Source organism: Eleutherodactylus coqui, chromosome 6, assembly GCF_035609145.1.
Source record: "Eleutherodactylus coqui strain aEleCoq1 chromosome 6, aEleCoq1.hap1, whole genome shotgun sequence".
Classification (NCBI taxonomy): Eukaryota; Metazoa; Chordata; class Amphibia; order Anura; family Eleutherodactylidae; genus Eleutherodactylus; species Eleutherodactylus coqui.
The window spans coordinates 39,110,945-39,136,456 of NC_089842.1; the positions used below are offsets into that span (position 1 = coordinate 39,110,945).

The 25,512-nt window shown below is 46.4% G+C and overlaps 2 protein-coding genes across 2 annotated transcripts in view; one reads left to right on the plus strand and one right to left on the minus strand.

Annotated features, from left to right (window-relative positions):
- Window positions 1-5,570: 5,570 nt before the first annotated feature.
- Window positions 5,571-25,395, minus strand: VPS26B (VPS26 retromer complex component B). The gene is made up of 6 exons (XM_066606623.1): window positions 25,055-25,395; window positions 14,086-14,242; window positions 11,457-11,621; window positions 8,981-9,156; window positions 7,287-7,429; window positions 5,571-5,895 (listed from the first exon to the last, which is right to left on the minus strand). Exons 1-6 carry the CDS (start codon window positions 25,275-25,277, stop codon window positions 5,749-5,751), a joined length of 1,011 nt encoding a protein of 336 aa, XP_066462720.1. The 5' UTR covers window positions 25,278-25,395; the 3' UTR covers window positions 5,571-5,748.
- NCAPD3 (non-SMC condensin II complex subunit D3) overlaps window positions 25,231-25,512 on the plus strand; it is a 46,367-nt gene continuing 46,085 nt past the window's right edge. The window contains exon 1 of the mRNA XM_066606622.1: window positions 25,231-25,358. The gene's annotated coding sequence lies outside the window, so the exon portion shown is untranslated. The remainder of the gene's footprint in view (window positions 25,359-25,512) is intronic.

The window sequence follows — 25,512 nt, forward strand, 5'->3', positions numbered from 1 at the left end:
GGGGAATAGTGTCCGGTAACCAGGAAACCTTGTTAAGTGGAAGGCCAAAATGAAAAAAAAAAAGGATGGGGGGGGGGGGGGGGGTGTGTGCAGTGCAATCTTGTTGGCTAGTCGTGGAAAAACACTGATTACCTGTTTACACCAGACGATAATCAACTAGTGACTATTTTTAGGTGAGCTGAAGCGAAGTGACTAGTGAAGGAATTCTCGCTCATTAGCTGGTTGGCGGTCATGTTTACACGGAACAGTCGCTTATATTCGCTCTATCAGGTGCCTGTGTAAAGGAGCTGGCCCGTGTAAAACCACCCTAAATAAATAGAACATTTACATTGTTGCTGGAAGAAAAATAAAAACTGACTGGACGACAACTAATTGCAAATTGCCATCTGCTGTGAGCAGAGCAAAACCGCAGATTATCCATTCTATAATCAACAGTGACCTCTATGAAGAATTCTGCAGGTGCCACCATATTGTAGGTTGAGCGAATACTCTCATTATCATCTCTCTGTGTCCATTTTAGCAAATACTTGCATTCCCCATAAATATCACATTTTATGCTGTTGTTTGCGATCCACTTTCAGGCAGGGTGCATGAAGCGAGCCTAGCATTCTGCCAGTAGTTTACTGTCCTGTACTTCCTTTCCCTCACTTCCCATGCTGCATTGCTCGGTCTCTGGTCCAATCAGCAGGGAGGCAGTATCTGCAAGCCCACCTTTTTCTGCTGCCCCAGGAGATGGGCATTCAGAGACACTCTGGCCAAATGGTTAGTGAACCCCAAGAATCTGTACACACACTGTGCTGTAACAGCAGGAGAGGCAAAGATATTGGAGACTGCAGGCACTGTGTAAACAGATCTGTCAGCCTGTGAGTGCAGGGGAGGAGCCTGTGAAGATAGTCCCTCCCACACAGCTAAGAAAATGTCCCAGTAACTACAGAAGCTCAATACTCAACAAGTGGCAGTGGATTGCAAGGAGGCTGGAAGTCTACCCCTAGTAGCAGACACTTCAAACTTCTTTTAAAGTGGTAAAACAACAAAACTTTTAATTAAAGTATGACACAAAATTGTTGAGGTGTAAACAGGCGCCCCTTTAAAATTCTGTGTCCTGCTGTCCCTCTGCTGCTCTTCCTGGAAATGCATGAGTATCAGTTCCAGTCCTCATTAATAGGGTGCATCCATACATAGTCAGATCATCAGTACTCATTAACTACTTTCTGAGTCTCTAGGGAGAAATCCCAACAAAGGTGAATGGTAATGCCCAGTTTGTTAATTTACTCATACATTTCCAGGAAGAAAAACGGACGTAGGACATAAATGTAGACATTTTAAGAAAATATACTCCAGAATTATTTTAATGGGGAATACATGCATTTACTAAGACTGGGAAACTGAGAGGTCCCTTAACTCCCTAATAATATAGGAGCTGCGGGACTGCAAATTGGTCATTGTTGGCTTTTCTGATTAGGATTTTCAATGGGTTTGTCCTATAAGGAATAGAGATGCAGCATTCCTACTGCCCTTTGGCAGGTATGTACACCGCCTGTACAAGGCATGGATGTGAACTGCCAGTAGTGACGTACTCCTTTAATTTAACCTCTTCAGTTCCATCTCACATATAGGACGGTCAGCCAGGCCATAAGTACATTGGAAGGAATCGATCGCTGGTAAGCTGAGCATATACAAAAGCAGCAGGGCGGGCACAGATTTTAAGACATGGAATGCCACATTATTAACAAGGGTCAAAGACCTTACTGGGGAGAGGATTGGAAAGTTGGTCTTTTTCTAGAACAATTCCAGCAAAGAAAGATCCCCTCTTGTTCTTCCAGTTGTAGTAATAGCTTATAATTAACACAATCGTGAACTAATTACATCGGCAGGAACCGTTTTAGTGCACAACGGACTTGGCTTCCAATATCAGAACCTCTGAGCCGTAGCAATGGTGGTCAGTGGCAGATGGTTTGAGTAAGGGTGGCTTTACATGGGACAACCATCAGCTTTAAAAACTAATTGAAAAATCAGCCAAATGAGCAGTTTTTAGCGATAGTTGTCCGATGTAAATACAGGACCCGACCGGGTACAGAGTGAGACCTCACTCAGTAGTTACTAGTCTATTTCTAGCAGCTCACTAAAACAAAGGAACTAGTGAGCAACTTCTCAATCAGTGCAAACAGGCAGTTGTTTATCTTTGAAGACTGCCTGTTCACAAAGAATGGAGGCTGGTGGCCGGAAGAGATCTCAGGCCGCTCCACCTCCATTCACTATGTGAATGCACAGGAGTGAGAAGTCTTGGGATGAATGTTGAGCACTTATGTGATGCATGTTAATCCACCCTGAGGCTGGATTGACACCGGCGATATTCTCATGTAAGATTTGTGCGTTGTGAGATGCCCAAATCTCGCACAAATATGAACCCCATTCTTGTCAATGGGGTCACACACACATGAGCGATTTGAGGGGTATTGTCTCTCCTTGAGGAGAGCACTTAGAAGGTGAGTGAGGAGACTTATGAGACCATGCATGCTCCTCTGGGTAATAGGCAAATAAGGAGACGGAACAATACCTCTGCAGCGCCATCTATTGGATGGTATTGTTCCATTTTCCTTATTTGCATATTACCCAGAGGAGCATGCATGGCTTCATAAGTCTCTTTACTCACCTTCCAGGCGCTCTCCTCAAGGAGAAACAATACCCCTCCTGACTCATGTCATAGGCCTCTCACTAGCCAAGCCAGAATCCTACTGCACACTGATGAGAGGCAATCGCCCCAAAACAGCTGTCTGTGTATGGTATTCTGGCTTGGTTTTCCATTCTCAATTTTTGTTAAGACTTGTATAAAAGGGTCGAACATTAATTTGCAGGAATGCTGCCATCCAATAGATGGCGCTGCAGAGGTATTGTTTTATCTTCCTTATTTGCAGGGGGAAAAAAAAAATCAATGTATGCCCTATCTTTGGACATACCATTGCATCGCCCATTGTTTTCAATTGGGCTGCAGCAGCATCGTACCCTGGTCTAGGTGTAAGCGAGTGTGATGCAAGGTCTCCCCATTGAGAACAATGGGAGACACTTCGAGGCTATCAACCGAGCCGGAGATCACTACTTCCCTGAAGACGGTTTTGATTTTAAAAAACTGCCTCGCATCCGCGGGGTAATCGGATGCTGGCGAGCGCGATATCACACTCGCCCATGTGAAGTTAGTCTAAGGGTGCCTTTCCACAGTGGCCTAATTCACAACTACACGGTGCGGATTTGGCCAACTTTTTTAACTGCAGAAATGCTGCGGATTAAAGGGTTAAAATCCCCTTGTTGAAATTCACACCATAAATTCGCGCTTCGGTTTGATGAATGACAAAGGGCAGAAACCTCCCTGCAGCCCATAATCACTATTTTACTGTGCCCATCTCAAGTGCTGAGAACCTTTACACCCATTGGTGTACATGAAATCAGACACTTCTCTTATAATACTGCTACACTATTATAAAGGCTTACTGGCTCTTTAATTTGATCACTTTTACCGTTTGTATTGCGAGTGCCCACTGCTCTACATTACATACACTATTGTTAAAACTAGTGTTATTTCATCCAAGGCCACCTTAACTACACTCCTCAACGGTGAAATCGCAACACTAAGAAGGAAAAGTTGTGGAATTCTGGAAATCGCAGGATCTAAAGACATGCAAGTGATGAAAAAACTCAAAACCTCTCCATTTATTCAGTATGGAGTACGTGCACTACGCACAGAAATACACGCACTTACACGCCTTGGCATGCTATCAGGAAGGATATTAATGGTTGTCTGACGAACGTTCCGCACTTGGACACGCAGATCATCAAGATGCAATTGTTGGATCCCAACTGAGTTTGATAGCAGACAAGTCCGAAGACTCTGCAGGCCATGGTAGCCTATTTAGGCCACGCACTGTAGTGTTGAAAAAGGGTCCTGGGACACTTTGGAGAAATGGCCGTACCACTAGTTCAACCATCAAATCAATGTAATGCTGAGCCGTTAGTGTACCTGGAATGAAGACTAGAGGGATCTGGCTACGGTACGCTATAACACTGGTAGTAGAACCAGTATGACGTTCCCACGTGAAGGCTTCTTCATGTCGTTGCCTACGCGGTCTCTAGCCCAATTTCCAGCTACCATTGCATCCGAGACAAAAACGGAACTCATCATGGAAGTGGGCAGATCTCCGTTCCGGCGTCCATTGCCGTCTTGCTCTGCAACGTTCTAGTCTAGGACAGCAGTGACAATGGAACAACTGTTGCTCGATGTCTGGGTCGTAGCCCAATGTCTGCAAGCGCCTTCTGATGGTTTCTGTAGACACCTAGGCTTGGGATGTGACGTACAACTTCACTGGCAGTACAGAATGGATCACTATGCGCCATTCTTCTAATCTGATGATCAGTTTGTGCAGAGGTTCGCCTCTCCACACTTCTTGGTGTTATTGGAGCTTGTCATTCTTCCAACTACTGGGCCAAGCAACAGGGTGAAGATCTTGGCCTTCGTGCATAGCAATTTGTCAAGGTCTCTCAAGTCAAGGATTCTGTCCGTCTCAGTTCACAAGAAATGGTAATAACTAGCACGTGGATGGACAGGAGACATCGAACAATCATACCACAAGACCATCTGATTTTTGAGGTTTCATGTGGCTAAGCAAAAAAAAAACAACTTCCTTTCCCTGTGGCTTTCATACCATTGAAGCCCCTCCCACATTGCCAGGTGCTTGAAAATGTGATCATTTGCATATCTTCCTATATTTGCATAACCTTACAACTTTTCCTTCTTGGCATTGCAATTTCAGTGTTGAGGTATGTAGTTTACTGCTGGCAGCCAAAAGCAAATTTGGATTAGGTGAGAAGCACATTTCCATACGTCCCCATATAAGACAACAGAGGCTGAAATATAACCATATATTTCATTCACCGCTGTGTTATATTGGAAATACAGCTCCATAATATAGCTTATTAGCGATTCGCTAGCTGCTTGTAAATGAGCTTATTGGAATGGTGAAGGCAGCAAAAGTTGTATCGATCCCTTTAGTACTTTGCTACTTCTATCTACGAGGCTTCTGATGTACAGACCTGGTTCTCGGTTCTTCCTGATCATGGATCTCCTGTATGAGGGTTGGCAGGACAGCTGGCGTTTCTTTAAAAATCTCCCTTTAAAATAAAACAAAACCTTTATATGTCTATATAACGTACATGGATCCATATAACTTGTGTCCGACTCAGGGAAATAGTGTCATGCAGAGTGATGCTGCCCCAAGTGGTAAGAGCAGCATCACACATGTAAGAGGCGCTTGGAATGGACAGACAGGTCCTTTACTGGCACCGAGACACAGATAAGCGAAGGTCAGCACTAACTCTACAACCACGAGGTGAAGAGGGCACTTGTCATATGTAAGACCCTTCCCTGGGTATAGGCTAAGCCTTTGGTTCTCCATCCGGATGTATCGGGCTTAGATGGTGGGACCGCCTGTGAGAATGATAAGCCAATGAGATCATAAAAAGTATAAACACAAGGGGTTAAAGGGGCTAGGCCCTGCTCGTTCCCCTCCCTCCCACCCCCATGTTACTCAAAGTCAAGTAGCAGCAAGAGGAACGGACAGCCGGCCCGGTAAGTGAAGCTGGTCTCATCCCTCTGCAACCTTGACCCACCGAGTGTCTGTGGTACCACAGGTGGTGGGCTTGGAGAGGTCCAGTCTCTGTTTAGTCACTGTTGAACCTGTTCTCCTACTGAACAAGCAGTCACTCGTTCTCTTGGTCTCCTGCAGCCGCCCCGCTGTACTGAGGCCGGTTGTCAGGGTGCGTCCCCTCGAATCTCTGAGAGGCGATAGCAGCCTGGTGAGACATGCTCTTCCTCACAATGTCTCCTTTACGCCATAACACCACCTCCTGGAAAAGAATAGAGAAGACAAGGGGTGGGCAAGGATTCACAAATCAGTCACGGGGCTACTGGGTCGATCACTGGTGCTCATGTGCCCTATTCAGGCACATTAATGTCATTCCATCACATGGGCTCCCTTTTATTAGGACGGAAGGAGACAGGGGACGGAAGGAGGGGACGAAGGAGACATAGAAGGGAGGGGGTGGAGGAGACATAGGACGAAGGAGGAAGGAGAAGAAGAGGAATGTTTAGCTTGCAGAACAGAAGGCTGAGAGGAGATTTAATAGCGGTCTACAAATATCTGAAGGGCTGTCACAGTGCAGAGGGATCAGCCCTATTCTCATCTGTACAAGGAAAGACTAGAAGCAATGGGATGAAACAAAGGGAGTAGACACAGATTAGATATTAGAGAAAACTTTCTGAAGTGATGGTGATCAATGAGTGGAACAGGTTACCACAGGAGGTGGCGAGTTCTCCTTCAATGAAAGTTTCAAACAAAGGCTGGACAAATATCTGTCTGGGATGATTTAGTGAATCCTGCACTGAGCAGGGGGTTGGACCCGATGACCCTGGAGGTCCCTTCCAACTCTACCATTCTAGGATTCTAGGATGAAGGGGGTAAATAGGGGGCTTATTTTTTGCGAGACGAGCTGTAGTTTTTATTGGTACCATTTTGGGGTACATACGGCTTTTTTGATCACTTTTATTGCGTTTTTGGGAGGCAAAATGCTAAAAATTTGCTTTTTTTACGCTTTTTGCCGTGCAGGATAAAAAGCATGCGCAACCTATTGAGAAAAAGCACCTATAAAAGGTTTTGGTTTTTTTTACATTTGTTTTTTACATTTTTATTTTTATCTTTTTTTACACCATGTGTTTCCCTCTGGGTGTCTTACAGCATACCACTGATGATCACTTTGATAAGGTATCGCAGGACTTTTCTCCTGCAATGCCTTATCGCTTATTGCGGCAATCGTAGACAATGGCAATACAGGAAGATGGTATCTGGCAACCAGCCAGGCTCTCTGCGATTGTATCGCAAGACCCCAACAACGTCGCAGAGGGAGTGCACTCTCTCTGTGAACTCTTCCCATGCTACAATCTACATAGATTGCGGCAGGGAAGGGGTTAACAGCGTGGGTCACATCTCCGATGCACCTCTGCTGTTGCAGCGGGAAGCTGGCTATCACTGACAGCCGGCTACCGCTGCTGGATAGCGTGAGATCATAAGTTTACGCCCTGTTTTGAGAAGGGGTTAAACAGCTCGTAAATAGCAAATACTCGTTTTTTAAATTATTTTTACAATGGATATTTAGTGGTGCATCAACCCCTTTAAATCCTACCACTGTCATAGCTAGCTAAGTCTTGGTCTCCTATAAGGCACTGTAATACTGGTGCTGACCTGCTGTTTGAAGTAGCGTCTCTCTTCTTCGTCAATCAGCACTAAGTTGAGGTAATAGCGCACGCTGAATTTCTTGTTGATGTCCCTCATCGTAGGGGTCAGTTCATATCCTGCCAGGAACAGCCGAATGGGTATGGATTCACCTACAGAGAGAATAAGACAATGTTAAAGCTAAAACAAACTTCAAATCTTATCAATCAGAAGAATACAAGCTTTCTATATACAGCGGCACCATTAGAGATTGGAACATCATAGTGCCAACGTCGCTACAGGCAGCTTGTGGGTCTCGTTAGCGTCAGGTTAGTCACTAGCTGCGCAGGCGTCCAGAATTTAGTGAGAAAATAGAAAAGTCCTTGAGTTATCAAGTATTGTATTCAGTAATGTGTGCTAGTTAGATGCTCAGTGACAGTCACCATGACTGCCGGTCCAATTCTTCAGCCATTTTTGGGTTTTTGGTTTAGTTTTTTTTTTCATCCAAGGGTTCCAATAGTTATAACTGGATTCTTCTGTTGACATAGCCGTGTGAGCTTGCTTTTTTTTTGCAGGGCAAGCTGTAGTTTATATTGACACCATTTGATCACTTCTTTTCAATTTTTATTGAGGTGGGGGGAAAAAAAAGAAATCGCAGCAATATCACATCTCGTGGCGATAATGCGCTTGACTTTAAAGAACCACTTGCGAGGATTTTTCTTTTCTTTTTTGGGGGGGGGTAGGGTGGGGGCCTCAGAGCCCGACTGCCCCCCCTTTATGTGGAAGAACCCATAGGAAAGCATAGGCTCTACATACATGCGAATTGTAGCACTGATGCGCGAGAAAAATCACCCGTGTGGCAGAGGTCTTGTCCTAGGACAACGACTGCAGGTGACTGTCGCGGGATCCTTCTCCCTTAACCTACTGACTGGTGAGTGCGGGCCACAGTGTAAACAATTAAGTGTCAAGTCCCCCTCTACTGATCTACATATGTAAATGCTTTAGTGTGTCACATAGTCATCCAACCACATGGTGGCAGTATTTCAAATATAAACTGACACAGGACATGTTAAAGTATATATTATATTCGATACTTCAGTATAGTCAGTATTGCAGTATATTCTAATTTTAACCATCACATATTAGGCTTTGCCACAGGCAGGACTTAATATAGTTAAGTACATTGTAGTCCTGCGAACCTTCACTACCCCCTTACGACTACCATCAGCAACCCGTGATCACATCACGAGGGGACGGATGGCGAGTCAGAGGGGGAACTTCCCCTGGCTCACAGCTCGCATGCTGCAGGAAGGATTGACTGCGTATGCAAGCTGCAAAACAGCAGCATTTGGAGATAGCGGTTTGCACCAGTCAGGTATACAGAGAACTTGGCTCTCAAGCCTGCTTCATACCCACTAAGTACCTTTGTAACTAACGTATCGGTCACGGGGGGGAAGGGTTGTCATCCAGCTCTTCCAGACATCTGAATAGCAAAAACGTCTAATTACAAAGTGATGCAGATGTAAGTAATTTACTGTTTTGTAGATTTACCATTCATTCAGAAGCCTAGAAAATCTGGGCGACAACCCTCTGTCATGGCAGCCAAACTGGTTGTCACTAAGCATTCCCAGGCACAGGTGCAAACATCCAAAGTAAGCTATAATGACCCAAATGGAACAGATGAGTAGGAGCTGCCAACCTATACCAGCCAGCATGGGCCCTACCTCGTACTGGCGCGCCGTCCATGATCTCATACTTGGCGATCGTGTCGTTTTCATGGTAAACATTCGGTCCAGTCCCTGTAGTTTCCCGCTTGATGATATCGATCTCCATATGTTTGATCTTGATCCGCACGAGAAGGAAATAGATTTTCCCTACGATGACATCTTTAAGGTGATATCTATTAGAGGAGAAAACACAGTGGAATATATAAATGAGTACCAAATCCCCAATACGTGGGCACAACTGGTTATTGACCGAGAGTGACGGGCGAAAGCACGGAGGCATCTTGCACCTTGGTGATGTCTGTACTGTCACATGCAATGACCGCCCGGATGTCATCAATAGCGTAATATTCCGACAGTTCAGCATCCATTATTTTTTTCCTAATTCTGAATTATTGGGCAACTACAAAATGGAAATCCCAAAGTCTAGAAAATCCTGGAAAACTTTATGTGCAAATCCTGGTGGGTGCAGTCTTAGGGGTGATTCTCACGGGCGTATTTGCACTCCGCAATATGTGCATAATACGGAGATCTGAAACCCCATTGATTCGCACTGGGATATTCCAACGTATTATGGACCTCGATTGCCCATCAAAGTCAATGGGATCCTGTAAATACACAGCGAATACACAATACATGCATGAAATCAATGGGGCCCTCATGCGTGTTTTTTTTAATTTGCACACGAAAAAAAAAAACGCAATTAATCCGTGCAAAAAAAAAAAAACCTAACAAAACCTATATGCAGGGAAGACGCACAGTTTCGGTCCATGAAAATGCTGCTTATTTCACAGACCATTTCTGAATGAGCCCTTACAGTCTAGGCTGATCCCCTCGCTAGGACAGTCCCCCAATAACTGTACTTTCCGTCTGGTTCCCTATGAAACTTGATCTGGATTTGCCTTGTATGTTGGCTGGAGCATCTCCTGGAAATGGCCTCTTCCAGCAACCGAACACTTGTGTATGAGAGTCTGCATACTGGTGAAGACCCCTGTAGTGGCCGCAATCTCTCGGCATTGTGTCTTTGAGGGCATCAATTATTCATGGTTTATTTCTGCATACACGGCCCCTCAGTAAACCTCACAAGAAGAAATCTGGTTGTGTCGGGTCCGGCGATCTCGGCAGCCACAGATTATTTTTAAATTAGTCGGTCACCAAAATAACTTTCAATTTCCATCATCCGTACAGTAGATGTGCGGCACGTTGCGCCATCCTGTTGAAAGTTACCTTCCGTCAATTCGTCACCAATTTGTGAATGCAGCAGTCCGTCGGTAACTTCCTTCACCGAACTCAGTGGCTACAGGAGGTTGCAATTGTGACCTGACCACTAAGCCAGGGGGCGGGCCTCACCACACTGATATGGCTGCTGTGTACCCCATATTATAGTGTTTCTGCTCACCCACAGTTACTATCAGCACAAACTTCATTGTATTGCTGCTCAGTCACCTAACCCGGCTGCATTAGAGCCCGAATCCTCATCTGTATTGCGGTCTGAGAGATAGACATGGAGGAGCAGTCAGGCTCTGATGCTGCCGGATTGGGTGACTGAGCGGTGGTGAGAAAAAGTTTGTCAACGCCGCTCAGTCACCTAACCTGACAGCATCAGAGCCTGACTGCTCCTCCGTGTCTCCAGCGCTCCGACCGAACCGCAGACAGAGAAGAGGAGTCGGGCTTTGAATCAGCCGGCTTTGGTGGCTGAGCAACAATGAAATGACGCCCATGCAGACATGCTGAACTGTTTCACCCGGGCCCATGACTCTGTAGTTACACCCATAACCAGACTTATTCAGAAATGCCCTTTTACATTATTTAAAAGAACGCGTTCAATCGTATTCACGACCCCCCAAAAAACACGATTCAGATGGCTGTTTGGTGTTTACGTCTCGATGTCACGGATACAGTCCACTCAGTTGAGAGGTGTAATGATTCACTAGACATAGGGGAAGATTTATGAAACTACTCACAACGCGGCTTTCATTCCTCATAGTACTGTGGTTAAATGAACACTGCTCTCCGATTGGTTGCTATGGGCAACAAAGACAGTTTTTCACAGTTTTCATAAATCTGCTCCATAATCTTCATCCAGGACGATGTTCATAGGGAACCAGACAAAACTGAGGAATGTTCGGGTTCCCTAGCGAGAGAATCACCTTGTATTAATGTTCAGACTACTAAGTTTCGGATCTACCCTGTTTCCCTGAAAATAAGACATACCCTGAAAATAAGACCTAGCCTGATTTTCCAGAAGTTTTGAGGATGCAAAATGATTTTTCAGGCTTTTTGAGAATGCTTGAAATATAAGCCCTACTCCAAAATTAAGCCCTGCTAACAGTTAATTAAAAAAGTCAATTTAAATAGTATCCAGGCAGCTATACATGTAAAAAAGTTAAACCTTTTTGAGCAAAAATTAATATAAGACACTGTTTTATTTTCGGGGAAACACAGTATTCGACAAGGACGTTGGATGCGGACTTACTTGGATTTATTGTACTCAAACTCGATGTGCAGACAATCTTCGATCCCCACCTCCATCTTGATGGAAGAATTCAGCTCCGGGTAAGTGCTCAGAGTATGAACCACGATATCCATCTCTTTACCGACATCGTTGAGTCTGCGGCTGAGGGTGGCACGCAGGAAGTACCTGGGCAGCGAGAGAGGCAGAGGTGACAACCAACAGGAAACGCACAAACCAACTCCACACAATACTTAGGGCCCGTCCACAATGGTACCGTCACGTACATTTCACACTTGCTAGAAACATACATGAAAAAAAACACCTATTTTATGCATTTCTATAAGTTTGACAAGTTTTGATCAGTTTATGTAAACTTTTTTGCCCCTTAATAAAGTTTTGAAGTGCAACACACTTCTTTTAGGCATTTGATAACAAAAAACATACATAATGCATATAGAAACATACAGCTATACATTTCCAGACATTTTCCATTGACCGCAATTTTTAAAAAAAATGAAAAAAGAAAAAAAAAACATGTTTTCATACTTTTTTTTGTGGGATGAGAAGTGTGGTAGGCTTCATTTTTCAATCCCACAAAAAGGAAAAAAAGCAACCACACATGGAAACGTATATGTAGCAAGGCATACGTTTAACCCACTATAGCTTATGGGTCAGCTGAATGGTACATCTTCATCCACTTTTAGAATAAAAATGTGCATGTTTCACAGATGACCATGTGACTGTGTGGAAGGGCCCTCATTGCCATTTGTAGTTATCGGCACAATGCTATACTGACAGGCTGGGCTCAGACGAAGTGACATGCAGTAAGTACACATGACATCGCGTACTTTCTGTATGCCGCAACCACCATGCACTATCCTGGCGTGTCTGCGCAGATGATACACACCAAGATAGAACATGTTGTGATTTTTCATGTCAGTGGCAACATGGCAGCCTATAGAAGATTTGTAGAGCGTATTACGCAGGTATAACCCGCAGGCATAATATGCTGTGACCACACACTAGCATAAGCCTGGCCATACATTGTAGCAAGCTATCAGGACAGTAGAGATTTGCAGGGCTGCTGTGTTTAGCTGACAGAGGATTGTCAAGAATGGATATATTATAATAAACCCTCAGCTATGTAAAAGATCTGTACAATTTTTTCAGCCTTCGGAATAAAAATAAGTACAATCTAGTTATTTGCATAGTGCCAAATAACTTGGTACTTATTTTACCGACCTCGGAAGGATGGAAGACCAAATCGCCTACCTGAACCGTGCAGGGATTGAACTCCCAACCTTCCGGGAGCTTAGGACTGCATACTGCTACCTTAACACTCTGCACCATACGAGTGTTGTTCTTCACTGCCAGCAAACAAATACATCACCTAACAGCTGCTGTTTACTCTGCCGTGTCTTCTCTGTAGCTCCCCGACACGTGTCTTTAGTCTTCTGCCAGCACTTCCTGGATTGGAGGTTTAAATTCCCTGTCTCCAGGAAGCGCTAGCTGTGATTAGCTCTCGAGTACCGCGGCTCAGCCAATCAAATGCAGCGCTCGATGAACCATTCACAGCTTTTCAATGAAAAAAAAGGAATGGCTGTGATTGGTTCATTGAGTGCTGGCTCCAATTGGCTCTCAAGCTCCATGGCTCAGCCTATCACAGCCAGTCCTTCCTGGAGACGGAGAATTTGAACCTGCAATCCAGGAAGTGCTGGCAGAAGACTAAAGACGTGTCAGGGAGCTGCGGAGAAGATGCGGCCGAGTGAACAGCAGCTGTTAGGTGATGTATTTGGGTTTTTTTCTGCAGCTAGGGCTACAAAACATCTCTAATGTGAAGGAACCCAATGGAAAGCACGGCTTCACATACATGTGATTTGTAGCACTGTCGCATTGCGGCAAATCGTGGGATTTTGTCGCTCGTGTGAAACCACTGTAACTGGCAAGTTCAAATGCGAACACATTCACTGACATCAAAATGTGACGTAGCGTGGCTATAGCGCCAATTTCGTCCATATGATGTGTTGTGGCACAAGTTTAGCGCTTAAAGGGGTTGTCCCGCGCCGAAACGGGTTTTTTTTTTATTCAATAGGCCCCCCGTTCGGCGCGAGACAAACCCAATGCATGTGTTAAAAAAAAAAAACGTTTAGTACTTACCCGAATCCCCGCGCTGCGGCGACTTCTTCCTTACCTTAGCAAGATGGCCGCCGGGATCTTCACCCACGATGCACCGCGGGTCTTCTCCCATGGTGCACTGTGGGCTCTGTGCGGTCCATTGCCAATTCCAGCCTCCTGATTGGCTGGAATCGGCACACGTGACGGGGCGGAGCTACGAGGACCAGCTCTCCGGCACGAGCGGCCCCATTCACCAGGAAGAAGACCGCACAGCGCAAGCGCGTCTAATCGGGCGATTAGCCGCTGAAATTAGACGGCACCATGGAGACGGGGACGCTAGCAACGGAACAGGTAAGTGAATAACTTCTGTATGGCTCATAATTAATGCACAATGTACATTACAAAGTGCATTAATATGGCCATACAGAAGTGTATAACCCCACTTGTTGCCGCGGGACAACCCCTTTAACCCTAGTTATGCAAAACACCTTTCAATCTTGAAATTCCCAAATACAGCTCATTACAGAATCCGTACCGTAACTTCACGTTCTGCCCCGTGTAAGACTCGTATGGCTTCTCCACGTGAGTAAATTCGAAATCGAAACTCTGGGACTGTGAGATCTCTCCAGGACGCGCCAAATCCTTCACCAATGAGACAAACTCATGATGGTTTCCCCGGTCGTAGTACAGCTCTGTAGAGGAAAACGGTAAAAAGTGAGGTAACAGAAAAAGGGTAATGGCATCTATTCACTGGCATAGAAACATATGTAGGAAGAGAGCTTCCAAACCGCATGATCCGCGATCTTCTACTGATGGCACAAGCGCACTTCTATCATTTACCAGCAGCACGAATATTCAGTACCTTTATATGGCGAGTTTAAAGTCTATTATTAAAGCTAATTGAACTCTGTGCTGTCATCTATCTGGGGCAGGGAGATAAGCCCTGATGTCACTTCTTGACGTGGGTTCTGCGTACGAAGGCTTGTCTTTCGCAGGATGAGTCATATTTTTTAATGGTATTTTTTATTTCTAATTTTATTTTTTAGCTCCCCTTAGGGACTTGAACTTGTGATCGTTTGATTGCTTATAAAATATAACGCTATACTTCAGTATTGCGCATTGTTGTATTTTAAAACTTTCACATATTAAACCCTGCCACAAGGTTTGAATCTACGGCACCAGCGATTAGTCGTTGTTTTTCAAGCTTCCGGCCACACACAAGAAGAGCAGATCTGTGGTCTATTAGCTCCAACATATTAGGACTAAGATGTGGTCCGTATGATATATATTTCTGATGAAGAGGTCTGCGAGCTGCGAAACGCATTACATTGCATTGCATTCCACACTTTTGTTGCTTTAGTGGCAACTAAACCTGTGATCAAGTACTACCTAGAAGTCAGAGTCCGAACTTTCGACTTCTCCAGCTTTCACAGGAAGGGCTTACTATAGTTAAAAGGGTTGTCTTGGACTTGATTTTTGCCATGGATGATCTGTCCCTAGGATGATCGGTGGGGTCTCTGATGATCAGCTGATTTTTGTCACTATGGTAAGCGTAGGAAGCAGATTGACCTAATCGTAGCACAGTGGCGCTGGTTGATATTCCAGGCGGCTCCTATTGAATTCAATTAGAGCGTGTGTGCAGAAAGTTTGACTATTCTCAGAGTTCTGTGCACATGCTCTACCATCAGACTACTAATGACCACTTGTCCGTTTGTATGTATGTATGTTTGCGTGTACTTCTCATGCTCCGCCCCTGGTGACGTCATCACTCCATCCCTCCCTGGTGACCTCATCGCATGTCCTACAGTAAATATAAAACACAGAGCCTGACCGACAGAAGAAAAACAAAGTTAAGGCTCTTGGAAAGGGAGGACAATATAACACAACTAAGCCATAATTATCTCAGCGATCCTGACAGAAGACACCGACCTACCGCCACCACAGAGATACAATGGGCTGAAGGACCTGTGGTGATGTCACTGCTGTGGGAGGAGCCATTCTGGAGTTTGGTTGAAAGTACTTAATACTGGATAAGCAGACAGCTGTATCATGGGAGTGTAAAAAAATACATCAACTGGCTCCCTGTCACGTCTCCTAACAGCAGCATAAGTTAGTTTATGAAGCTGTGGGGATCTGACAGGTTCCCTTTAAACTTTCTAAGTTCAGTCCTTGTTGCTCTATAAGAGCTGGTAGTCCCTGATAAGAGTGTTCACTTCGATACGTTACCATGTGATCTGTGCTCCATCTTGTATCTGGTACAGAACTGAGGGAGTTGAAGTAGATCAACCCCTTGCCGTCACACGCACATCACATGCGATAAGGCCTAGTTCGTGACATGTAAATTCTGGCTACCCAGCAAGTGATACTTTGGGAATTCCAATAGGTTAGCAACCATCTCCCACAAAACTTGATGGATAAACTGGAATCTGGAAAGATGAGAATGTTTCACCTTCTATGCCGACAATTATTTAGTTGAGTATGTAAGGAGGGGTGTCTCACTGTGACTTATTGCCAGGCAGAGCTGAAGGAGGAAAGGGGAGGAGCTTGGGGGTGAAAAAACTCAAAGCTAGTATGGCTGACAACGGTGGATGACCGGAAACAACTACTTCTCTTAGAAACTGAAGAGTCTGCAGAACAGCAGAACTCCAAGACAAAGAGACTGCAGATATGGAGTCAGGGGGACGGGGGAAGGATTTATTTCTGGGTGGAGGGACACGACAATCTTGGTACAAGAACTCGCCATAACCTACGCATGAGCGTAGCGTTTTTTGCGGAATGACTGATCATTTTTGTGTGTGCACATAGACAACCGGAGTCCCCTCTGGCAGAGTGTGACCCAGCAGGAATATAATGCAAGCATTAAAAAATGAGGAAAGGGAACCCAGGTACCGGATTAATGGTGCATCAATGTAGAAGCAGACGTCTCACAGAGAAGGGGGGCTTGTTTGTTGTAAATTTGCACCCCCTGTCTCCAAAGGACATCCCAGAGATAAGGCGTTGCCCCCTGATGACAATCCAGAGAGACTCAGTGTCCCACTACTAGAGCCAAGGTAATTCTGGATTTAAAGGGTAAGTGGACTTTTTAAAACCCTTTGACACCAGAGTGATGTCAAACGTTTTGATCAGTCGGGCTCCGAGTGCCAAGACCCCCGATAATCACTCCAATTGAGGGCCTGCAACACTCATCTGAGCACTGTGCCCCTTCAGCGGTCTTCGCTGCTCGTCAGCTCCTCTCTGCAGCGGAAGATGGACACATAGACTTCTATGGATATACAAGTGTCTGTCTTCAGCCGCTGAGACCGTAAAGACCACTGAAGGGGCACGGCACTCGGGTAAGGGCTGCAGCCTCTCCATTTCAGCAATCAGCGGGGGTCTCCGCATCCGGACTCCACTGATCAAAAAGTTTAACATGTCAAAAGTTTTTTTTAAAAGTGCAGTTACTCTTTATAATCGTATAGGGATTCAGTTATGCTCCAGTTGCATCCCATACTGCACTCTAGCTTGGTGCCTGCCGCTTTGAACCTGGTAGGCGGTCGGTCATGTGCGGTTCACTGAGCACATGACTGCTCAGCCAATCACAAGCTTCAGTGGCGATTCTTCCATAGCCGCTGAAGCCCATCACTGGCTGAGTGGTTTATATGTACTGCCAGTGACCATCCGCCGACTTCCTCTGGGTTCGAGCACCAGGGCTCCAGCGATGGATGGGCGCTGTTGAAGCATATCCTTTTTCTTTAAATTAAGAAATTCTAAGTCTGTGAAGTTTTTTTTAAGTTCTGAAAACCCCCTTTAAGTGGATTTACATGGTAAGACGAATAGATCATGTAATGTAGACGATGCAGCACAAGTGGCATCTTACAGCAGGAGTCTCATCTGAGGGTCCATCTACAAGTAACCTCGGAGCAGCAGCTGCTTCCGCTTCTCCGGGGCAGAGGGGGCGCTCGGCTGGTGGCCGTGACTGTAGAGATGCTTGATGTTTGAGGTGGAAGATGTTCACAAGGCGACTCTGGAGAAGAATAATATTTGATCTTCCTCTATCAGTAGGAGCTCAACATTCCCAGACTCAGCATGAAGCCATAAGAGGGGGGCCCATCAGTACATGTGTACACATGGCTGACCCCTGGAGACCGCTCCACCTCAAGGGGGAAGGAGAGACAGAAGAACTGCCAGCGGTACAACTTACACAACTTAAAGGGTCTCTATGTACCCAAACTACAACTCCCAGCATGCCCTGACAACCTAGGTATGTTACAATAAGAACAGAACCATTCAAGTGTTAGGACAGAATAACAGGACCGCTGAAGACCCACAGGGGGCAGGCAAGTTACAGATTTTATTCCTGGTACAATTAACGTATTTCAGGGCGGGACAGGACCCTTAGTCAGATATATAGCGATACTGAAACTGATGAAGGGTCCTGTTCAAACATAAAACCTATAGATATGTGTACCTGGAATGAGATAGTTAAAGGGATTGTCCACGGTTATAAAAACATGGCCGCTTTCTACCAATCACAGCGCCACCCTTGTCCATGATTTCTGTCTTGTATTGCAGCTCAGCATCCATTCACTTCAATGGAACAGAGTTGCAATACCAGACAAAACCCTTTGCACAAAGGTGGTGCTGTGTTTGAAAGAAAGCAGCCATGTTTTTTGATACTCAAGTGGTTCTGTTCTCATCGTATCCTGTGAGGCTTTTGGAAGGATAATCCCAGAGGAGCAATTAACACAGGCAACGCACAATTTATCCTGTGCATCACAGGTGGTGGTTACTTATCGTGTCCTAATTTAGCATGTATTATACTCCAGAGCAGCACTCACTATTCTGCTGGTGGAGTCACTGTGTATTTACATTACTTATCCTGTACTGATCCTGAGTTACATCCTGTATTATACTGCAGAGCTGCACTCACTATTCTGCTGGTAGAGTCACTGTGTACATACATTACTTATCCTGAACTGATCCTGAGTTACATCCTGTATTATACTCCAGAGCTGCACTCACTATTCTGCTGGTGGGGTCACTGTGTACATACATTACTTATCCTGTACTGATCCTGAGTTACATCCTGTATTATACTCCAGAGCTGCACTCACTATTCTGCTGGTGGAGTCACTGTGTACATACATTACTTATCCTGTACTGATTCTGAGTTACATCCTGTATTATACTCCAGAGCTGCACTCACTATTCTGCTGGTGGAGTCACTGTGTACATACATTACTTATCCTGTACTGATCCTGAGTTACATCCTGTATTATACTTCAGAGCTGCACTCATTATTCTGCTGGTGGAGTCACTGTGTACATACATTACTTATCCTGTACTGATTCTGAGTTACATCCTGTATTATACTCCAGAGCTGTACTCACTATTCTGCTGGTGGAGTCACTGTGTACATAAATTACTTATCCTGTACTGATCCTGAGTTACATACTGTATTATACCCCAGAGCTGCACTCGCTATTCTGTAGGCTTCAGTGCTGAAATCTCCCAACATTCCCTATTACCGTAGCCTCAACTGATCACAACAACAGCACATTCCAAGACCCCCTAATGAATGGAGTGGCACACGTGTGACCAGCGCTCCACTCACTTCTATGGACTTAATGAAAATGCCCTTGGCCATCTCCATATACAGCTTTCACCACCACCCCAATTATTACAGGGTCTCCGGCTGCGCCATCCTCATGATCCCTGGTCCCAGCAGTCAAACCTCCAGCAGTCATCAATCACCCATCTTATGGAGAGGTGACATATATTTCTGGTGGCATAAGCCCTTTAAGTCACTGATTGAGAAACAGATTCCCTGGGCTGCAGCTTTACACTTTTCTCACTTTAAAGGGGTTGTTCCACTTCTAAAATTAAAGGGGATGTCCAGATAGCAATCAACCCCGCTTCAATAGTGCTGCCTGTATTAATAGATGATGTCACAGGAAATCAGGTGATCGCTGCAGTCAATGAGAGGCTACAGAATCACAGCTTGTTCACCTGGCATCAGCACTTACATGCTGAGCTCCATGATGTCAGGAATTTGGGAACGTGATGCTGCAGCGGTCACATGACTTCTTGTGACATCATCTGTCACAACAATCACCGGGACCACAGCGCTGCATCCCAGCCACCGCAGAGGGGCAAGTACAGTTGTGCTTATTATTTTAATACAGGCAGCGCTATTGAAGCAGGAATGGTCTGTTAACTAGACAACCCCTTTAATAATCTATCTGATAATGGGTCATCAATCTAAGAAGTGGGACAACCCCTTTAACCAATGAGAACTACAACAGAGAAGGAAGTTGATGTTGTTACCAAGGCAACTGCGGCATTCTACATCCACCATGAGGGCAGCTAGAATAAAGCGAATGTTATACAATAAAGAGTCAAAAATGGTCAAATCACTGAGAAAAGTGAAGGATAATGACAGGAGGACATCTTGGCGGTCATGGTGCGAGATTACAGGAAGCACCGCGCCTCACATATCAGTCATGTTCTACGGAGTCCGGGTATTCAGACAAGACGCTGCCGTACAATAAAAAACATTTTCTCCACATAAAGTCTGTCACTTTTGTTTTTGAAACTTTTTATATAAAAAGGAAAACTTTTCAAACTTTACACTTTACTTACCTGCTCGCAATATTTAAGATCTCTACTTGCTGTTAATGAACATGAACATTCTTGCCTACATCCATCCTGACTAGAGATGAGCGAGCGTACTCGGATAAGCACTACTCGCTCGAGTAATTGGCTTTATCCGAGTATCGCTGTGCTCGGGTCTAAAGATTCGGGTGCCGCTGCGGCTGACAGGTGAGTCGCAGCGGGGAGCAGGGGAGAGCGGGCAGGAGAGAGGGAGAGAAAGATCTCCCCTCCGTTCCTCCCCGCTCTCCCCTGCAGCTCCCCGCTCCGTGCCGGCACCCGAATCTTTAGACCCGAGCACAGCGATACTCGGATAAAGCCAATTACTCGAGCGAGTAGTGCTTATCCGAGTACGCTCGCTCATCTCTAATCCTGACCTTACAAGTGTTACAGTTGTATCAGCCTAGACAATCCTCTGTGAGGTAAACAGCCTGGACTCCAAAAATGATACAGTGTAACAAACGATCAGGACGGGCAGAGATCTGTGCTGCTGATGTACACAGCATCCCCTGTTCACATAATTGATTTCCATTTTTGAACAGATCCATTGTTTTTCTTTAACGGCTACCAGAGGCCCTTTTGCACACAAATGAAGCTGATAAAGTGTTAATGGACATAAGTGTCCATAAACACTTTATGCAAAACGATCGCTAAAACTGTCAATCTTTCAATCGTTTGAAAGATTATCTTTGCGTGTAAATGGGCTTTTCAGACATAAGTTTTTTTATCTTGTTTTTCTGGTCTGATGGAAAGGTAAACGTAAATCAAAAACAGTGCCGTGAACAAGGCCGGCTGGGTTCACACAGGCAGATTCCTGACGTAAATATCGCGGTTTGGCCGCAGCGAAAAACCACGACATTTCCGCCGGGAGGACCGCAGCGGCGGCTTTGAAGCGGCCCGGCCGCTCGCTCTTCCCCTGCGGTTGGCGCTCCCATAGAGGAGAGCGCGGCCGCAGCGGGAAAAAAAAAAAAAGACATGCTGCGTTCGGCAAATCCGCAGCTGCGGTCGGCAAAGCCGTGCCGCAGCAGCGGTTTCTGCCGGATTAGCCGCAGTGGATTTGCTGAGAAATCTTGTCCACTTGGCTGGCTAATCCTGGGATTAGCGGCCGCATGCGGATTTGCCGCGATGAAATTCCGCACGAAATTTCCGCGGCAAATCCGCCCCGTGTGAACCCAGCGGCTTTACATGGAACAACCATCGTCAAAATAGTTGCTTGACAGAACGAACGTGAGAGACTGTTGTTCCGTATAAACCGGGTGCCGAAGGATGATTCATCCCCCAGTCACTTAGGGTGCTTTTACACGGAACAATCCGTCGGGCGTAGATGACGACAGGCCATGCCACCAAAGATCCTTCCTGTGCGTGTACACAAGACCATTGCTCAGTGAATGGAGGCGCAGCGGGCCGGGGATCATTATGGACACCCGCTTCCATTCACAATGAACCAGCAGTTGTTCATAAGTGAGCGCTTTAGGCCGCCTGACCACGGCCGCGACAGAATATCGCCAGCGATACTTCGCCGCAGGGGAGGAGGGGGAGCACTAAAAGATCTCCGCAATGAGCTTATATTAATGATAGGCTCACCGTGGAGAATCGCAGCATGCCGCAATTTTAATCACAGAGCGGATAATGGCTCTGATTTTGCACTCGTGTGCAGTACGCTGCGCTCTCCAGTTATCCTATGGAAAGCGCGTCCTGCGCGCATACGTGTAGCGATTATACGCAACATCGCTAAGAGACAGAGCAGGTCTGGTCTACACAGGTAATCCCTCTCTTCCAGAGACTAGTGAACAGCTTAGCATGGCGGCGTGCGCTTTAGCATTCGCGAACAAGCCGCAGCCGTTCGTACGGTTTAGCGACTATTTCAAGCCTCTATTCAGAAGATAGTTGTCCTGCGTAAAGCCGCTTTAACAAACCCTCAGCTGTGAGAAGTATTCGGTCAAGAGTCATTTTCAGCTTCTCAATGTGAACGTATCCATTCATTGACAGCAAGCAGAGATGGAGAAGTGAAACACACGGTATAAGAGAAATCTGCAGATGTCACATCATACAAGAGTTCTCAGGATGACGACTTATCCCCACAGTAAGGGCCCGATGACTGGGACCCACCGAGGACAGGGACACCATAGCGCCATTCTGTATGGCGTGGCGACCGAGCATACGTTCGGCTGCGCCATTCATCTCTATGGGACTGATGGACAGAGGATTCTAGGAAGACCCCCTTAATCACTGTGTGCATCTGCACCAATTACACATCACCCATATCTGACCAGACTTCATGCAATAATACGGGGTGCCCCATGGAAAGGTAGGCCGGCACCACACTGCCAGGAAAACGGTCTAAAAGAAAATCTATGTCGCCCATAGCAACCAATCACAGCGCAGCTTTCATTTCTTATACTGCTGAGGTAACATGAAAGCTGCGCTGTGATTGGTTGCCATTTCTTATACTGCTGAGGTAAAATGAAAGCTGCACTGTGATTGGTTGTCATTTCTTATACTGCTGAGGTAAAATGAAAGCTGCGCTGTGATTGGTTGCCATTTCTTATACTGCTGAGGTAAAATGAAAGCTGCGCTGTGATTGGTTGCCATTTCTTATACTGCTGAGGTAAAATGAAAGCTGCGCTGTGATTGGTTGCCATTTCTTATACTGCTGAGGTAAAATGAAAGCTGCGCTGTGATTGGTTGCTATTTCTTATACCGCTGAGGTAAACTGAAAGCTGCGCCGTGATTGGTTGCTATTTCTTATACCGCTGAGGTAAACTGAAAGCTGTGCTGTGATTGGCTGCCATTTCTCATACTGCTGACGTAAAATGAAAGCTGCGCTGTGATTGGCTGCCATTTCTCATACTGCTGAAGTAAAATGAAAGCTGCGCTGTGATTGGTTGCTATGGGCAACAAGGGCAGATTTTCTTTCGGACAGCTTTCATAATGGTGTGGTGCTGAGCCCTCCACACAAGAGAGAAAATGCGCACAAAATCAGATACTCTGAGTATATTCGCTGCAAATACGCAGGTTTTCTGCGTACGCCATGCGCAGTTACACAGCATTTCAACGGGCCTTTGTGGTGCGCAAATGCACACCAAGAGAGGTCATGTTGCATATTTTTTCAAGCAATCGCACATTGTGTAAAAAACTGCGCTCATGTAAACAAACCTATTGCGATCACTGGGTTCTATTCACTGCATATGACGCACGTATAATACGTTGTGCAAGCCTGTTCGTGTGAGCGAGCCTGAAGAGAAGCTTTATACGGGCCGACTAGCCGAAAAATTACTTAAACAAGCGATTTCAGTGATAGTTGTACCGTGTGACTGCGGGATCCCGCGGGGCGCGGAACAACAGATTGCGCATTAGTCGCTAGTCACTTTATTACAGCGCATGAATCGACTAGTCAGCGACTAGATGTTCATCTATGAGCGAGGCGTTTACTGCATGGCGGGCGGCCATGTAAAAGCGCAAGAGCGATACTCATCCCGTGTAAAGCTAGGCTCACACAACCGTGTGTGCCAGCGTGCCGTGCGCCAATCTCACTGGCAAACAGCAAGCATGTAACGAGATGCGTATCTGCTGCGTGCCGCCAATCCCCATGCACAGTTGTGATGTGCATGCCTGCGTTTTACAGGCCGGTATAGATCATGCCGACATTTTTTTTTTCACACAAGTAATACGCACGTGAAAAAAAAAAATTATATATATCGCTGGTGGGAGTGGCCCAATACATGTGGCATTGCGTGCAGCGTGCCCTGATAATACGCCCGTGTGAGACCAGCCTGTGCCTGAGGGATGACCCATGGCGCCACTCACATCTGGACTGAGGCTCCCGCGCATTTCGTGTATTCGGCGCCATATACCGAAAAGGCCTCAGCCTTTAGATCCGACTTCTGCCAGCGCCATACTGGCTGCACGGACCAGAGCGGATGCCATCAGGCTCCCGGCACGCCAACCGGCATTTTACTTTACAGCATACCACTAAATACTGCGCTATTTTGTCATATCGGCGCCGAGCGGAACCTCCGATATGAACGGGCCCTTGGTGCACAACGGTTGAGAAGCGGTCCTATCCGCTAATACCGCGGTCACATGACAGCGCAAGCGGTTTAAGAGTAGGCGCACCTCAGCGCGGAGCAAGCTGCACGACGACATGCGGCATCGGCGCCGTTCTCCGCAAAAACAACGCATTCGCCCCATGACACTACAAGGCAATGGGCAGCACAAAGCCAACTATTGACTATATGATTGTGCCACCACATGCCAGGGCTGCCCACTGTGGGCAAAGAGTAAGTCCAGACTCACACGACCAAGTTTGCTAGCTAGCCGCACGAATCCACGAATCTGTCTCATGTGGGCATGCAGCGCTACGCCATGACATGCGTACCGCCAAACCCCACGCACTGTCTTGGCGTGCATGTCAGCGTAATATGCGCCAAAGTAGAACATGCGGCCATTTTTTTTTATGCAAGTAATACGCACACGAGCAAAAAAACGTACCGCGATTATCAAATCAATGGGCTATTGGCACTGAGTGTCAATCAAGGGAAAATTGCACAATGACAATGCGCCCGTGTGAGAGCGGCCTAACACAGCTTAGCACCTGCTGGGACTTGTAGTATCCCAGCAGCCCACCCAGGCCTCTGGACTGCACAGCAGCAGTGCATACATTTCCCAAAAGGCTGATATGTATGAGAGATGCTGGGACTTGTTGTCCCCCCCAGCACAGATGACACATCCCCGAGCCTCAGGATTGCGCAACAGCAGTACATGCATTTCCCATAAGCCTGTACGGCACAAAGCATGCTGGGACTTGTAGTCCCCCGGTGCAGATGACAGCTCCCCGCCCCCCAGCAGCACCTGTCCCCGCCCCCTCCGCTCACCGATCTGCCCGATGAACTCTATCTTCAGCCCCTGGTGCTCCAGCCTCTTGCCCGGGTTGCGCAGGTTGACCGTCACCCGGCCGGACACCGTCTCTCCGTCGTAGAAAAGGAAATATTTCTCCTTCTTCCCGTCCTCCGTCTTGTGCTCCACCCGCCGGCGGCTCTCCGCGTCCGTCAGCGTGATGTCCAGCTCCGCGGCCGGCCCGAAGCCGAAGAAGCTCATGGCTGCGGCGGAGATATGGGCCCCGGGATCAGGAGGCTGACAACACGGCACCGATTCTCCCGCAGATCCCGGTCTCCGCTAGTAGGTGTCCCGCACAGGGCGCATGCGCAGAGCTCTGGCCTGGATGACGCCGCACGTAACCATCATGCCAGACACCAATATGATGGCCTTCTCACCAACAAGAGCCACTGCGCAGGCGTAAAATGTGTGACACTTTTTTCCACTCGCTAGGAGC

What these genes read in the sequence shown, in the direction of transcription:
- VPS26B (XM_066606623.1), bottom strand. Translation starts at nt 25,277, where the DNA reads ATGAGCTTCTTCGGCTTCGGGCCGGCCGCGGAGCTGGACATCACGCTG. An exon ending in AGAGTTCATCGGGCAGATCG is followed by an intron (nt 14,243 to 25,054) that starts GTGAGCGGAGGG and finishes TTTCCTCTACAG; the next exon opens with AGCTGTACTACGACCGGGGA. An exon ending in GGGCAGAACGTGAAGTTACG is followed by an intron (nt 11,622 to 14,085) that starts GTACGGATTCTG and finishes CTCGCTGCCCAG; the next exon opens with GTACTTCCTGCGTGCCACCC.